The sequence below is a fragment of the Chanos chanos genome, chromosome 2, assembly GCF_902362185.1.
Source record: "Chanos chanos chromosome 2, fChaCha1.1, whole genome shotgun sequence".
Taxonomy (NCBI): Eukaryota; Metazoa; Chordata; class Actinopteri; order Gonorynchiformes; family Chanidae; genus Chanos; species Chanos chanos.
Genome location: NC_044496.1, coordinates 15748650 through 15763733, shown reverse-complemented (window position 1 = coordinate 15763733; position 15084 = coordinate 15748650). Strand labels below are relative to the sequence as shown.

The window sequence follows — 15084 nt, the reverse complement described above, 5'->3', positions numbered from 1 at the left end:
GTCGCAACCACCCCCTCCCCATGGGAAAGCCATCTAAAAACTGTGGAAATACTGCCCCACCCACTCCCACCTCCCCTGCTGTCCATCTCATTTGTACCTTGTAATCCGCAAAACCTGAGTTAGCTGCTTCTTGTCAGGTTTTTCTTGCTTGACTTTTCCTCAAAGCTTTGAAGTACAGAATTTCTCAACTAGCAACTGCAGGACACAGAGACTAAGCTAACAGATATGCACAATAAAACCATTCCAGTTAAACACTTAAATGGAGAGAAATTGCTAGAATGGCCATGGCTAAAATGGCATATTTAAATTACTCATAGACAGGAAAACTTTCAAGGCCTTCCCTGTTGTATTATGTCTGGCAAAAACCCTTTAGTTTCTTTTTTTTTTAAATCGATTTTTGGTTTTACTGAAAGACATGCTCTACACTTCACGCTGGCCGTCTCCTTGCTTCGGTTTTGGATAGTTTATTGAAAAATGAACAAACAGATTAAAAACACCTCTAGCCATGAAGTGTAACAAAGGTTTGCACAATGATCATAAATGATACTAATAAATATTGCATGTCTGCAGTTAATTAATGCTGTCAGGTTCTTTCACCAATTTGACCAAAATCTATGTATCAGTTTTTTAGTATATACACTTGTGAGCTGTTAGAATATTTGAAATCTTCATCTGTTGAAATATCCTGTTGATAAAATTTAATTTAATGAGCTTAAATAAAACATGATTATAAATGAGTAAAAACTGCAGCATTCTCTGTCTCACAAAAATCCACCGGGTAAAATCAAAGGACAGCATGTGTGTCAAACACTCACAGAAAAGAAGTCTCTCCAGTGTGTATTTAAAGTTCATTAAATGTCATGGTTATTGATCAGGAAATGACCCAGTTGACCCTGCTTGACCTCTCTGTTTGGAAACCATTTCCATGAGAATGGTTGGGCTGGTGCTATCTGACGGGTCAGTGCATCAGGGCATCCTGACCATTACTATGTCCAAACACCAGTGCTGTCAAGAGCTGTGGAGTACATAAAACCAATTCAAATCTATAACACACCACAGGCACCTCAATTTCTCCTTTGACTGTAGTCCCATATAAAGACCGGCAAGGTTGACATTATGAAACACGCTGAAACACACCAGAATGGAATTTATGTTTTATCTTGTATAAGCAATAAAAATCCCTACATTTTATCCTCTTCAAAGACACACAAGGACAAATTTAACATACTATAAAAAAGACAAGTAGGTTTGTAATAGAATAATACTAAAGGACGTCATCAAATGACGTGAAGGAGCTGCGGCCACAAAGCTGTAAATTGACAGTAAGAAGCAGAGAACTGCTCACAGAGGTCAGGGAACTTTTAAAAGGACCACTACTATGGCATTCATCAATCTGGCCTCTGACTTCCATCATGCCTTTTCAATAGACTAAACATTTTGGGAATCACCCTGGAGTCACAGAGCTGTCCAAGGGCCTGGAGTCAGATGTTTTGCTTTTAAACAACGAGTAGAACAAACTGCATGTGTAAGATTCCGAGAGCATTAGTGCATTGCTAATCTCCATTAAACAGTTGGTATGCTCAAGAAAGCACTTGGCTAAAAAAAACAATGCAGTTGCTTTCTGATTGAAAATTGGTTGAAATACCCCTCCACCCCTTCACTTCATAATGTAAATTCAATTTGAAGTAAGGCTACAGCACACAATAATTCCTTGGTATCTGGCTAAATCTACAAACACACAGTGCTAATGTCCACTGTCAACTACAGGACATTATCCCACACAAACCTGCCAGCTACACAAAGAACTGTTGGGCTGGGGATATAAACTGTGACAAACTTTGAGTATGATCAGTGATTCAGTGAAGCTCCATAGACCATGGAGGAGATGCTTTACAAGGATTAGATGTTGTGATAGCAAAGTAAGTCTGGATAATATAATGCATAAACCCCTTCAAATAGTCATGGGCCTTTTTTTTTGTAGGTGGAGGAGTGTTTTGTTAAAATGAATCAGTTAAAAGGGGAGAACAGGATCAGCTGATACCAGAGTTGGTTGTAACGTCATTTCAGCCACTTAGAAATAAGCTGGAGTGCCACTCAGTCTGCTCCTGAACAGCAAGATCCTCCAGTATTCACACGTTAAAGAAGTCATTTACATCTAAAATGAAGCATTTCATTACCAAAACTCTGTGTTTGTATCGAAAATAAGATTTCCAGTTTCTTTTACTTATCACCCTGTATTGCACTATTCCTCTGGGTAAATATGTATAAATTCATACATAACGCTGATAAAAGTATTGTCTATCAGATGTGCAAACAATTAAATAAAACTTGTTTATCCCTGAAAATGTAGCCCACATAATTCTGAGCAAATGTTTTATCTGTGTGCATATTGTTTCTATCCCATATAAAAACAGACTGTTTATTCTGTTTGACTGCAAACTGAGGGTTGAACAGCTAAATAAAAATAAGGGAGATTTCATGCAGGTGGCTGAGGAGGGACCAGCTAGTTAGAGGCTTAGTCAAGACCCATTAACATTTGTGCTCTTACCCTATATAGATCTTGCCAGACTGGGCAGACAATATAGGAGCAGGGTGAAAAGGATCTCCCAAGGGTAGATTTTTGTCATTTTTTTAAGAGTATGAAAGAAATACTGTTACAGAACCAATTCAATATGACCTTTTTCATTTAAATGAAATTATTCTGTTTTAAAGAATCAGAATCTACAGAGGCTCAAAAAATCAAAATCAGTCAAAGGATTGAAATCAAAATCACTTAAATAGAATAAATGTAAAGCCATCAATAGTGTTAAGATCGGATTCTCTGTGTATTCTTTAAATATCACAGTTAATCCTACACACTGTTAAAACCAGCCCTGGAAATCAAACAAGTTAAATTTCATGTCATATTAAAAATAATATAATGTTTTTGTATAATACCTCATTATATTATAAAATTGTTGGCACATGTAAGCATATACTCTCCATAGAAAATTTGTGTTGTTCTTATTCAAACAAGCTTCGAAAAACTATATAAAAAGAAAAGAAAACACTGATGTCCACAGTGCTGAATGGTATGCAAGTTATGAAACACTTGTCTTATATATATTGTTCTGCTGGAACTTCTAGTGTAGCAGTTGATCTGAGCTGCACCACAAACTCTAAACAACACCTTCCAATTTTACAAAGACAGACAAAGCAAGAGACGAAACACTGTAGGTCATTAAAATGTTTACTAAACGTCAGCATATAGTAACACAAGAAAGAATTCACGTAAACATGAAGTCAAAATGATCATATAATGAAACACAACGTTACAAACAGGTTTCGGTTACTGAGTATTCCACACACCAGTCTTACTGTTGAGAGGTGATTGTGCCTAATGATACAAGGAAGCAGCTTTTAGGACTGAGGTGCCAAATACTGAAAATTAAAACATTTCTTTGCTAAAATCATATATTCACCTCTTATTTTCACACAAGTATAACTGTCATGTTGCCCTACATATTATGACAATAATGTTACATTTACTTGTAACAGTATTTTCATAATGTTACTGAACAAAGAATTTTCAAGAAAATTACACATGTCCCATTACATTCACTCATGCCCCTCAGATAAATATCTCAGTGTTCAATCCTGACCAAAAATAATAAAAAAAAAAAACTAAACTAAAAACTAAAGCAAGATAAAAACAAAAATACAGTGATGAAGCCGTGACAGAGAATAAGTATTGAGTTGTAATATTCATGTATACTCAGGCAATTAAATAAAAATTCAAATCATCTACTCCGTCCTTCACTGGAAATTACAATATGTAACACAGCCAAGTTGAGGCATCACAGTTCCTCTACAAAACCAGTGGGTACATTTTTACATACATACATACATAATGAAAATGAAGTAAGTGCTGGTATTGCATTTCAAACTTTGTCAGTACATGAATTACTGACTGGGTTTAATACACCACAAAACATTTGAGGATATCCAGAGGGGTGTTTTTCATGTAAATTGAGTCTCACAAGGTTAAGTCTGTCAAGTTTGCCCTCCACGCAATGGACTAGCTCTGCTCAACAGTGAAGTTGGACTCCGAACTGTGGGCAAGACATAGCATAAAATGTGAGGTCACAATGCAAATTCAGCAATCACTCTCAGACATATGCAGTCAAACCTACTACTCTATGTAGCCATACATTGAAATAAACCTAAAAGTATAATAGTCTTAGAATCTGAGTTTCTCTTGGTTTCTGTCTGACATGAAGCATTTTTTAAATATGAAAATGCAAAATAACATTTTATGCTTGACATAAGCAAGTAGGGTGCACAAAGCATTTTTGCATATAATGAGGTTTTTCTGATTGTGAAGTAAAAGCAGAATAAGACCCCTGTATTGGAGAAAATACAGGAACATCCATCTCAATATTTTGAGTATTTAAAGTTAAATTATACATGTATGCCCAGAGACATTATGTATGTATGTGCGTGCCTTTTGGTGTGGTTGTTTGATGACACCTAGTGGTGACCAAGAGCACTACAATCACATATAAAATAAATAAGGATATGTCATTGCCGGGAGAGCAGTTTAAGAAACTCTCAAACACTTGCTTCAGTCAGCATTTTGTTTGTACTATCTGAATCACTACTTTAGAAATCAATAAGTGTTACGTCTGCCATTGTTCTTAAATGTGATTTCTTCTTAAACCGCCAACAATATGCAGAACTTACATTTCTGTATGCTTCTGGGTCATATGGTTGTTATACTCCAGAATGGGAGGGATGCTCTCCTCATCCTCTGGCACCTGTGCAGAAAACATTAAAAAAAACCAAAACAGCATTACTGACTGAGAAATCATACGGTTGGTATTACTTAAAACCCCCCTCTCTTTTAGATCAAACCTATATGGATTATTGAATAAGAAAGGAAAATGTAAAAAGAGGTTCTCTGATTTTAATTAGCATTTCTGCTGTGCACAAATAATACGTTTGGTGAAGTATTTTGTATTAAATGTGTGGCTAAAATACAAGAGTGTCACTTCACTATCAAATCACAACTTTCATTTACCTCCCAGTACACCTCATCATCAAAGCAGTTGTCATCTTCTGGATCTCCCCAGATGGGCAGCCTCAAGATACAACCTGGACAAAACAGTATTTAATGAACATACATTAGATATAACTGCTCACAGAAGTTTTTTTTTTAATGTGATGTAAAACAAACTCCTCCCCCTTATTTATCTGAAGTTACTGGTGCTGTAAAAACACCCAACAAACCTAACTCCTGTATTTTTTTCCCTCATAAAGCCAATGAAGAACAGCAAGCCTCACTGAAGGCACTGGTCACACTCACCCACTATTGCTCCACCTCCAAGCCCAAAGACAAGGGCCACACAGATTCCAGCAGCCTGATGCCCACCTTGAGTGCCAACTGTCCTGTTTGCAAATCGCCCCTCAAAATCAAAAGTGTTTATCAATCTGGGGAGAAAGGGGAAAAAAAATATTGAAAATGTCATTAAGTACAAGCTTTCTGTTGTGTTTATTTAGTGAAATTATTTTTACATCCTGCTTTATTCTCGGAAATAACCTCAAAAGTTTACATAACACTTCGTCAACAATAAAACAAATTCTTAAACTCTATGTTTACTGAAAAACTTGTTGAACCAGGATTTTGTGTCTTGAGCACCTATTTTGAGTAAGCTTACCCTTCATGTCCATAGACGGATTCAGAGGCAGCTGCCGCTGTAATGGCACCGATGACACCACCGAGGAGTCCTGGCATAGCATGTAGGTTGTGCACTCCACAAGTGTCCTGAATCTTCAGTGTCTTCTCCATGAAAGGCTATAAGAAAACAAAATTGTGCATGATAGTCATTAGATTAAGCTTGACATTAATGTTGGATAGAGTGAAAAGAATCTCTTTACTGTACTCACAGTGAGCACCAGATATCCAAATGTGGAGAGAATACCAACGCAGAAGCCAACAATCAAGGAACCGTAGGGTGTGATCATAAACTCGGCGGCTGTCCCCATGGCAACCCCGCCAGCCAAGGTGGCATTCTGAATATGCACCTGAGCCATCAAAGCAGACACTTGTGTCACATTCCTTTTCACATTACCATCTGAAGCACTATCAATCACAGACTGACATATTAATGTTACAAGCTCAGCAAGGTAAAGGTAATTACCATGTCCACTTTGCCTCTCTTTTGTGAGAGACTGGAAATGGCAACTGTGGTGAGGACAGAAGCAGCCAAACCAAGGTAGGTGTTGATAGCTGCTCTATGCTGGCCATCTCCATGATCTGTGATAGCTGAGTTGAAACTAGGCCAGAACATCCAGAGGAATAGTGTTCCTGTGAAGAGAGGAACCTTTAGCCTCCTGGTGCTGATGATTGTCACCTGACATTTTTATTCCCTGATACTGTAAATCACTACAATATTTCATACATCTCAAATGTAGCCCAGCATAGTTCATAAAAACAAAATAGAAGGTTCAATAAAAAATCTTTTTTGAAGATCTCATGTGAAATTTGTCCAACTACTCACCAATCATTGCAAAGACATCAGAGTGGTAGACAGACCCCTGAAGACGTTTGCTCTGGTCTAAATTGGGTCGATAGAGAACCCAAGATATGGCCAGTCCGTAGTATCCACCAAATTCGTGGATGACCATGGAACCACCAGCATCCCTTGCCTGGATGTGAATAGAACAATTTGAGAAGTATGAGAACACTAGCAATGTTAATTTACCCATGATGTAAGCATGTGTGTGACTACATCTTTCTCTTGACTAGAGGTGATCATGATACTTACGTGAATGAGGTCGAGAATGATGTACTCTTCAACAGCAAACAAGGTAACCCCAAATAACGTGACCACCATCAGTTGAACTGGGCTGACCTTCCCAAGAAGAGCTCCATATGCAATCAGGGAGCCAGCAACGCAGAAGTCAGCATTGATGAGACTATTAAAACAGAAACCAGGTTTATGATATGCGTCATTAAAAACTGGAGGAAAAACTTGTCCAGCAAGTTTACACAATAAGTCATGTTTATGAACGAGATTAAAATCTGAATAAGTTATAGAAACTCATCGTAATATTTGATTTAGGTTGTGATACACTGGGAAGCAATAAATAAATACTAAAATTCTAAACATCCAGAAATGAAACACCTACAGTATTAGGTAATTTGGAGCTAAATCAATACCTCTCAACTCCAATTCTAATTTTTCCGTCAGTGGGGTCCAGAGAGTGGAACCAGCCCTGCATCAGCAGTGCCCACTGAATTCCAAAGGCTGCAATGAGAAAGTTGAAGCCCACACCACTGAAGCTGTAGCGCTTCAGGAAAGTCATGAGAAAGCCGAAACCCACAAAGATCATCACATGCACATCCTGGAAACCTGCCAGATAAAAAGGGTGGGGTGCAGTAGGGAGTGCGGGAAGAGGTGGAAGAGAGAGTTGAGAGAGAATCCATAGAATAATCAAAGGTTTTCATGTTCATTTTGTCTCAGGTCAAGTTTGAAAAGCAACCATGAGCTGAGAAAACTCATCACTTTGGAGGTTTAAATATTAGACAAATGGCCCCAAAACTGCTCGATTGAAACAGCACCGTTTTGTGATTAAGACCAGTTCATGACCAGCTCATGGTTACTTTTCAAACTTGCCCTGAGACTAAATTCAAATGTGATTAAGACCATTTCTCGGCCTGTCATATCCTGTACACGCAACATCACAACGCATTCTAGGATAAATTTATAGCGTGATTGTAAATCACAGATATTTTGTGGATAGGAACAGAACAGATAAATATTATAGTGACTGTTGCAAAATATCTCTAAATGTTCTAAGAAATGCATCACTACTTCAGTTTACAATTGGTTAATGTCACTGTAACATGAATGGTTTCCACTTTCAAGTTCTAACATGTAGACAATGAGCAAGGTTGCAGAAAATGTGTGAAATAATGTTGTGGAATGCAGCATAGAACATGCAAATATTATTAGTCACCTAGATATGTTTAGACAGATATGTCTAGATATGTTTGGACTGCAGTGCAACTCCCTGTCATTTTGTTAACTGTATAGCAAATGTTATATTGTGTGTGTGCATGTTTTTTTTGTTTTCCTATGCAAAATTGAAAGCTTCCAGAAAAGTGTCTGTGAATGAAAACCTGGATGATTATTTATTACAGTATGTAATACATTAGCATTTACTCATATGAAATATAACAGAACCTCAATCCAAATACATATGTGCATATGTGCAGGTGCATTGATTGATGTGTCTACTCACTGGGATATCTGTAGTAGAAGTCATTCTCTATGTCGCTTGAAATATTATTCTCCCTCCTGAATTCAACGTAGTGAGCATCTGACTCTTCATCGTAACGAATGAAGACTCCAAACAGGATGATCATTGCTATCTGCCAGACGAAGCAGACGGCAGGAAGGCTGAACCGGACATTGGTGTTCTTTGGTCGGCAGAAATAATTCTTACATCCCTGGGCACAGTTCCCCATCTTTGGTGTGTGTGATGTCCAAAGTGGTATCTCACTCTCTCAGGACCTTCGTAATTCAGCAGTCAACCACACTGCCATTTATATGTTATTTTAGGGGTGTGTCATCTCAGTTTAGCCTACCTGTTTGTCCTTTGGTGTCACACCCTCTGCACATGACAATTTTCTGCAAGACACATCTCACATGCCTTTTGATGATTATCTAAAACTGTCTCAGCAGTCAGATTGCCCATACTGATGTTACACTGAAAGAAAATAAAACAAATACACATACTGAAAAAAAAATACACATATCGATAAATGCTGTTGTTCTGTAATATTTTTCAGGGGATTGTATTGTTGACTGAAAAAAGAAGTTAGAAGAGATTGCCATTCAAAAAAAAAAAAAATCAGGATGGACAAGTAGGGCTGTTAAGTTGTTACATACCTAGTCAGCTTTTGTAATACAATCAGTGTGTAATTTAACAGTTTACAATTCTAGCAATATCGAGTTCCTTTGCAACTCAGTTAGCGAAAAAGTGATCTGAAATGTTCAAAAATTGCTGGGTTGCATGAGAGGGATCGTGTAAATGTGTAAAACTGGTGAAAATTAATTTAAACCCGATATCTTTCTGGATAATTACGTTATTTTTTCCAGTTAAAGATAATGTGTTCACGTACACACACTGTACATTTACTGTTCTAGTAAGAAGTTAAAATACATTACGAGGTAGTAACATAAATTAAGCAAATATTGATAAATTGTGCCAATTATACATTTACAATAAAGAGTAAATAAAGGAATGAATGTTTCGGTGAACCTTTACGCACGAATGTATTTTCTCCCTCTCGTACCATAATTTGTAAATGTATGGGTTATGCTGCAAGATCCATACACAAATCACTTCTAGACCATATTGTTTTATGGTCCTCGCTCTGACTAATTCTGACTTCAAAATGTATACGTCTACTGCAGCCATGTAAAAGGATTTAAACGGTATTTTACTCCTTCGAAGAGCCAATTTCATATTCATCTTGCAGAGTGATTATGAATTGCCTAACTTGAGTGTTACCGAGTTTACATGAAACCACTGCACAAATTGTTTATTCTGAACTGAAAGATATGGCTCCATGAATACAAATCCCCATGGAGATTACTCCTCGATACAATTAAACCCGCCCACCGCTCCTCCAAAAACATACAAACATTGAAACCCCTAGCTCAAACCCCTAACTGAAACCCCTATGACCACAGCATTGTGCACACGTGCCAAATATTGTCACCACTTTGATATGACAATGGGATCGAAACGCTGGCAGGTGCTAGAGAACTACTCTGCTGAGAAAAAACTAATTAACATATGTTTGGACTGCAACAGAGGTATCGATTGGTATTTTCAAACATTACAGCAGTTCCTGTGCGTTTAATAAAGTGATATAATCGATTGACTCCACTGATCTGCTGGAACTACAAGTGCTACATGTTCAGAACGTCAAGCACAAGGAAGAAACGTGTATACGATCACCAACAATGTGTTTGTATGCAAGTAGCTCGAGAAAAAAAGGATTAGCAAAGCCAATCGTAACCACTTTCAGTCGTTGTAAAAACTGACCCAGCCGGAGAACTTTATCATCAGTTAATACGACTGGCTAGAAGGCACTTGAAAAACTTAAAATTTCCTCTGAACTAGATGCTGATCAGTTTGCATGCGTCGCTGATACGTCTGGCTGCCGCTGCTTGCAAGAGTCCTCACAGCGAGTGTTACAATTGCTCAGCAACGTAAACTCAGCTACTAATAAAAATGACTCATTAAGACCTGAAAATCAAAGCTCCAGCTCCACTTAAAACATAATCTACCGCAGTTAGTGCTGGTGAAGTCATGTTAAAATCGAAGCTGTGCTCTAATTCATTACAACACTGAAAACTAGGCGTCTCTGGTTATGTAATCTAATAAAAGAGATACGTAAAACGAGATACTACTTTTGTACCAATGACGATTTGGGGTTGACGGTAATTGGTGACGTGTGATTTTTGAATGGCAAAGATAGGTAAGCATGTGAGCAGAAATATGACTCTTAATAACCTGGAAAAGTGGTTTTTAAGGACGAGAATGTTATTTGTACGGGGCAATTAATATTTAAATACACCTGCCTGGGTAATTGCAGGTAACTGAAAGATATAACTTGCACTGAAAGCAGATGTTTCTATGGTTCATGAATTGATTTAAGCATTCCGTCTTGCTTTGGGTCATGACATTCAACAGACATAAAACAACCGCGTTACCACGCTTAGCGAAAGTGTTTAGAGTGTTAAAAGAAGGGCTAATTATTGGTGTACGATTGGCGATTAAGTGAGATTGCTCAATTCACAAGAAACAGGAATTGTGGTGATGTTGGTGGAAAGACATCATCAGGTGTGTTGAACTGCATGTGCCCAATCTTTATCTTGTTATTATAGTAAGATTTCAGGTGTTCTACAAGAGTGTTCATTGAAATACATCGATTTAACCGTAGAAATGTGAAGCTGATGTCCACTGGTATCAATGTCATTCTGGAAAGAATGTTAAGAGACCTTTACCCGAACCTCACTTGCAACGATTGTGGAGCTCAGTGGTATCCACAAGTAAAAAACATAACCACAGTCTTTTTAAGTCAGTCACACCGCATGGCAGATCCCAAATTACTGTCAACATTTCAGTAATCTATCATTTCATGTGATATGAGATAATGTTGTCTGTTATGTAGCTTTAATTTCTAAAGATGAATAACTCATAAAACCAGATTTGAATTTGCTGTTCATTCATCAGTCCTTGTATACAAAGGTGCATCATAAAAAGCTGGTGCAAAACATAGGAGAAAAGATATTGACATGAATGATGAAAAGGACCTTATGACTGAAATCCTGTCAATTTCTACAGTAAACTGTGGGTCAATTTACAGCTGTCTTCCTTATCATCTGAACTCAGTATTTTTCTCTTTTGATGGGGGGGCATTGTCTGAATCCCAAGCGGAAGAACCTTGCATAGCATGAAGCATGTGCCTGAAGGATCTATCTGTCTCAGTGACTGGCCACATTGTTCTCAGAACGTACATACCAGATATTATCATCACTTTCAGAAGAACCCAAAATGTTTGGCAGTATTATGTAACATGCTCCTGTTTTCACACTTGGAAGTTAGTAATAGCAATAGTAGTAGTAATTTTATCATGAATTGCTCTTTATTCACGACTGTATTAGCATAGCAGTACACTGTTTAACTCATAGTGTTGGAATCGGAAACTGAATAAACGGATTATGTAAGACAAAAAAATAGACAGATAAAAATCTTAAGGTCTAATCCTCAAATGTAATCCTTTCACTTAAACTGCAAGGGATTAATTTTCTGTTAATCTGTAAATAATCTACCTAACGGCCTGTTATAAGATCACAAAATATCCTCATAGCAATCGCATATTTCTTATAACATCTGCCATTCAAACAACTACAGTAAATATTCTCACAAAGCTATACATTAAGAGTGTGAAATATCACTGACATTAAGGGTTTTTACATATTGCTAGTTAACTAGAACTGAAAAAATCAGTACAGAACTTCTTACTTTCAAATAAAGTTAAGTATGGTCAAAACTGGATGAAGGATTTCAGTTTAAAAGATTAATGGTTTTCAGTATTATGATTAGGAAACAGGTGACAGTCTGTACTGGAGGAAATTGGCTTTACATTGTCTCAGAAGCACAGTGTTTACACAGTGTCCTGCACTAAATAGTTTATGACCAAAACAGATTTAGTTCATTACTGAGCATTCAAAACAGCTCTTTAAGTGACCACTTACAATTTGAAGAACCAGTACAGCTGTGTGAGATTAAAACATTACCAAGTATGGTTGTTTTAAATTGTTTTTATTGATTGAACCGTTGAGTGCGTGAGAAGTAATATGCCACAGTATCATCTAAAAATCACAGCAGAGGCAGGTGCCCCTCAGTGCACAACTGTGACACAACATGACACAAAACATGTGACACAAAACATGTGACACAAAACTAGGTCCAAAGATCTTTATCTGCTTGGCATTCCACAAATACTTATAGTCACATGGTTTGGAATGTGTTTTGAAGCATGTGGTTGGTGCATTCCATTAGTGATGTAAAAGATACCATGATGTGCTGTCACTCTGAGGGAAGATGATCAAATAAAAATAGATATTATTGTTTCATAAAGTGAATTATGCATATATTTGTGGTTTATACACAATAATGTTAATGAACTATACATAAACTGAAACAAAACTCTAGTTACTGTAGTAGTGCTAATAAGCTATCTCTTTGATTAAGTGTGAACAATGTAAATGAATTGACAGGTTTCTACGTAAAGAATTCCTCTCACCATCATTTGACCTGTTAACATAAGTTCAAGCCACACATGCTTATAGGTCTAATTGTGGACTTAAATGTTAAGGCTGTCATTTTGGCATACATACCCAGTTCTTTGGAAAGCTCTATTTTTTGACAAAGATTATTGTCCAAAACACATTGTAACTGTACCTAAAATGAATAAAATGTCTTCATTCATACATGATCAGTACTGTGTAGTGATGTAATTCACCAGTCTTTCTTACATGCAGCATGGCAATGGGTTATCAGATTTTCTGTCTTTCACCATCTCCAGCACATTTATGTCCAGATTTCAAAAATCCACAAGTGTAATGGAGTTTTATATGTATATTCACACTCCATGATCCATTCTTATCGTAATGACTGCTGAAGAACCTTTAAAGAGCTATCAAGGAAATCAGAAAATCTGCAAAGATTGGGAAGCTGATAACTTTGAAAGCCCATCACAGAACATCCAGTGGTAGTTACATGATTTACGAGACATTCATCGTAACAAACCTGTTCTTCTCGTCCATAAGCCAGTCTTTGAGATGGGTGGCTGGAATGCTGAGTTGAGAAGAGGATGTTAGAAACATGTAGGTTGCTGAGATGGTGCAGAGGAATGTGAGACTGCTATCTCTCAGAGAGAACCCCACCGACAGTGTCTTGCTGCCTAGACAAGAGGCAACGGAAGAAATGCACTGATCCAGTGATTTAAGCAATTGCATGTCATGCATGTGGCAATATTCACATGCTTGGGCATGTGAAAGAGTTCTCTAACAAGGTGAGCAACAAAGCTGCTCTTAGAAATGTTAAGCTATTATTTTCTTTGCCTATGCCTTTTACTAGGCTGAGAGGAGATTTCAGAATGACCATAAACATAAGAATTTACACATTTTGCGGAGCAGTTAAATAAACCCTTGAGCATAACTGCACTGAATACTTACTTTAAATATTTGAGTGGATGGTTAACTTCTCTGAGAATCTGGAAAGACTCTGTTCCTCTGTGGATATGCTTTCCTGACCCTAAATTTAAACAGACTAAATCAGTCAAATGAGTGAAAGAATATTTCATATATCATGAAAAGTGGAGTTAACATGTTGTGACTCATTCTTCCCAGCAGAACATGAAGGAGAGCTTTGCTCATTTTCACTGTTTTCACCATTGAAGTTTTACTGTACTAGCAGACGGAAGGTTGATACCTTTAACTATCTAGCTGAAATTACAATATGTTATTAGGCATTCTGGCCTGATTTCAGCTAGGCTAGTGCTATCCACCAAAATCCATCCGGTCATGTCATTACTCAACTGTTTGAGATAAAACAGATAGGATGGCTATGTTGAATATATAACTTCAGAAGCACAACTAGTCGTTTGGTTTGCTATAAATTCCCCCTATCAACACTACCAAGACTTATCTTTAAAACCACATCACCTTTCATTATGAAATTATTATGGAGGTGCACATTTTTTACAGGTACCTCTGATTTAGTACTGCAGTTTATTGTTATTGTGATGCATTTGTGTACATAAGTTAGTTAATAATTAATCAAAAAATGATGAAGTGATATAAGCGCATCTTAGCATGTCATTTTAAGATCTAACTGGCAATGACACGAATGGTTAGGTGATTTTGGCTTGGAAGGCTTGCTAGGCTTGTGTGGCCTCATAGGCCCACTTCCAATGTTTCCAACTGAAGTTGCGATAATGCAGAATGTTAAAACCTACCTATGAAGTTCATCAAAAGCAAAACATTGCTGTCAAAGGGAAAATAAAAAAAAAGACAATGGTACAAACATGAAAAATTGATCAAGTTATCTGTCTGGAAACGTGGAAGATCTTATAAGAGTACAGAGGTAAGCCTCATCATCAAATTGAGTATTCAGTCCAGATCAGGTTGCAAAGGATATGTTGTACCATGGCCCAGAAATTCTTCAATCTATGCGAACCATGTTAAAAATGATTTTGAAGGCTAACTGCCTCAACAAACAGCGGTGACCTTTCGCTAGGTCGAGAGTTCAAACAACATGTCGTGCGCAGAAAGCTGTGACTAGACAACTTTCGAAGGAACCTGTGACAGTTAGATGGCTAAATTGATGGTAGTTATATGTCACAAAGGCATGATCACAAATATGCTGTTTATAGTTAAAAAAAAACAAGATTAGAAAGGCTTCCACATGGTTTCCTGAGTTCTAAATATCAAATTAAACTAAAAATTACTGAGT

At 37.3% G+C, this 15084-nt stretch overlaps 1 protein-coding gene across 2 annotated transcripts; it reads right to left on the bottom strand.

Annotated features, from left to right (window-relative positions):
• Positions 1-4057: 4057 nt before the first annotated feature.
• Positions 4058-8512, bottom strand: rhcga (Rh family, C glycoprotein a). 2 transcript variants are annotated; one of them, XM_030792945.1, is made up of 11 exons: positions 8287-8512; positions 7202-7394; positions 6807-6957; positions 6540-6687; positions 6180-6346; positions 5926-6063; positions 5697-5833; positions 5345-5469; positions 5050-5133; positions 4723-4789; positions 4058-4091 (listed from the first exon to the last, which is right to left on the bottom strand). In XM_030792945.1, the coding sequence occupies exons 1-11, from the start codon at positions 8510-8512 to the stop codon at positions 4058-4060; spliced, it is 1470 nt and encodes a 489-aa protein (XP_030648805.1). The 2 variants fall into 2 exon arrangements, with proteins under 2 accessions (XP_030648805.1, XP_030648812.1); XM_030792952.1 differs by having other exon boundaries at positions 4723-4796; positions 5060-5133.
• Between the last annotated feature and the right edge of the window lie 6572 nt (positions 8513-15084).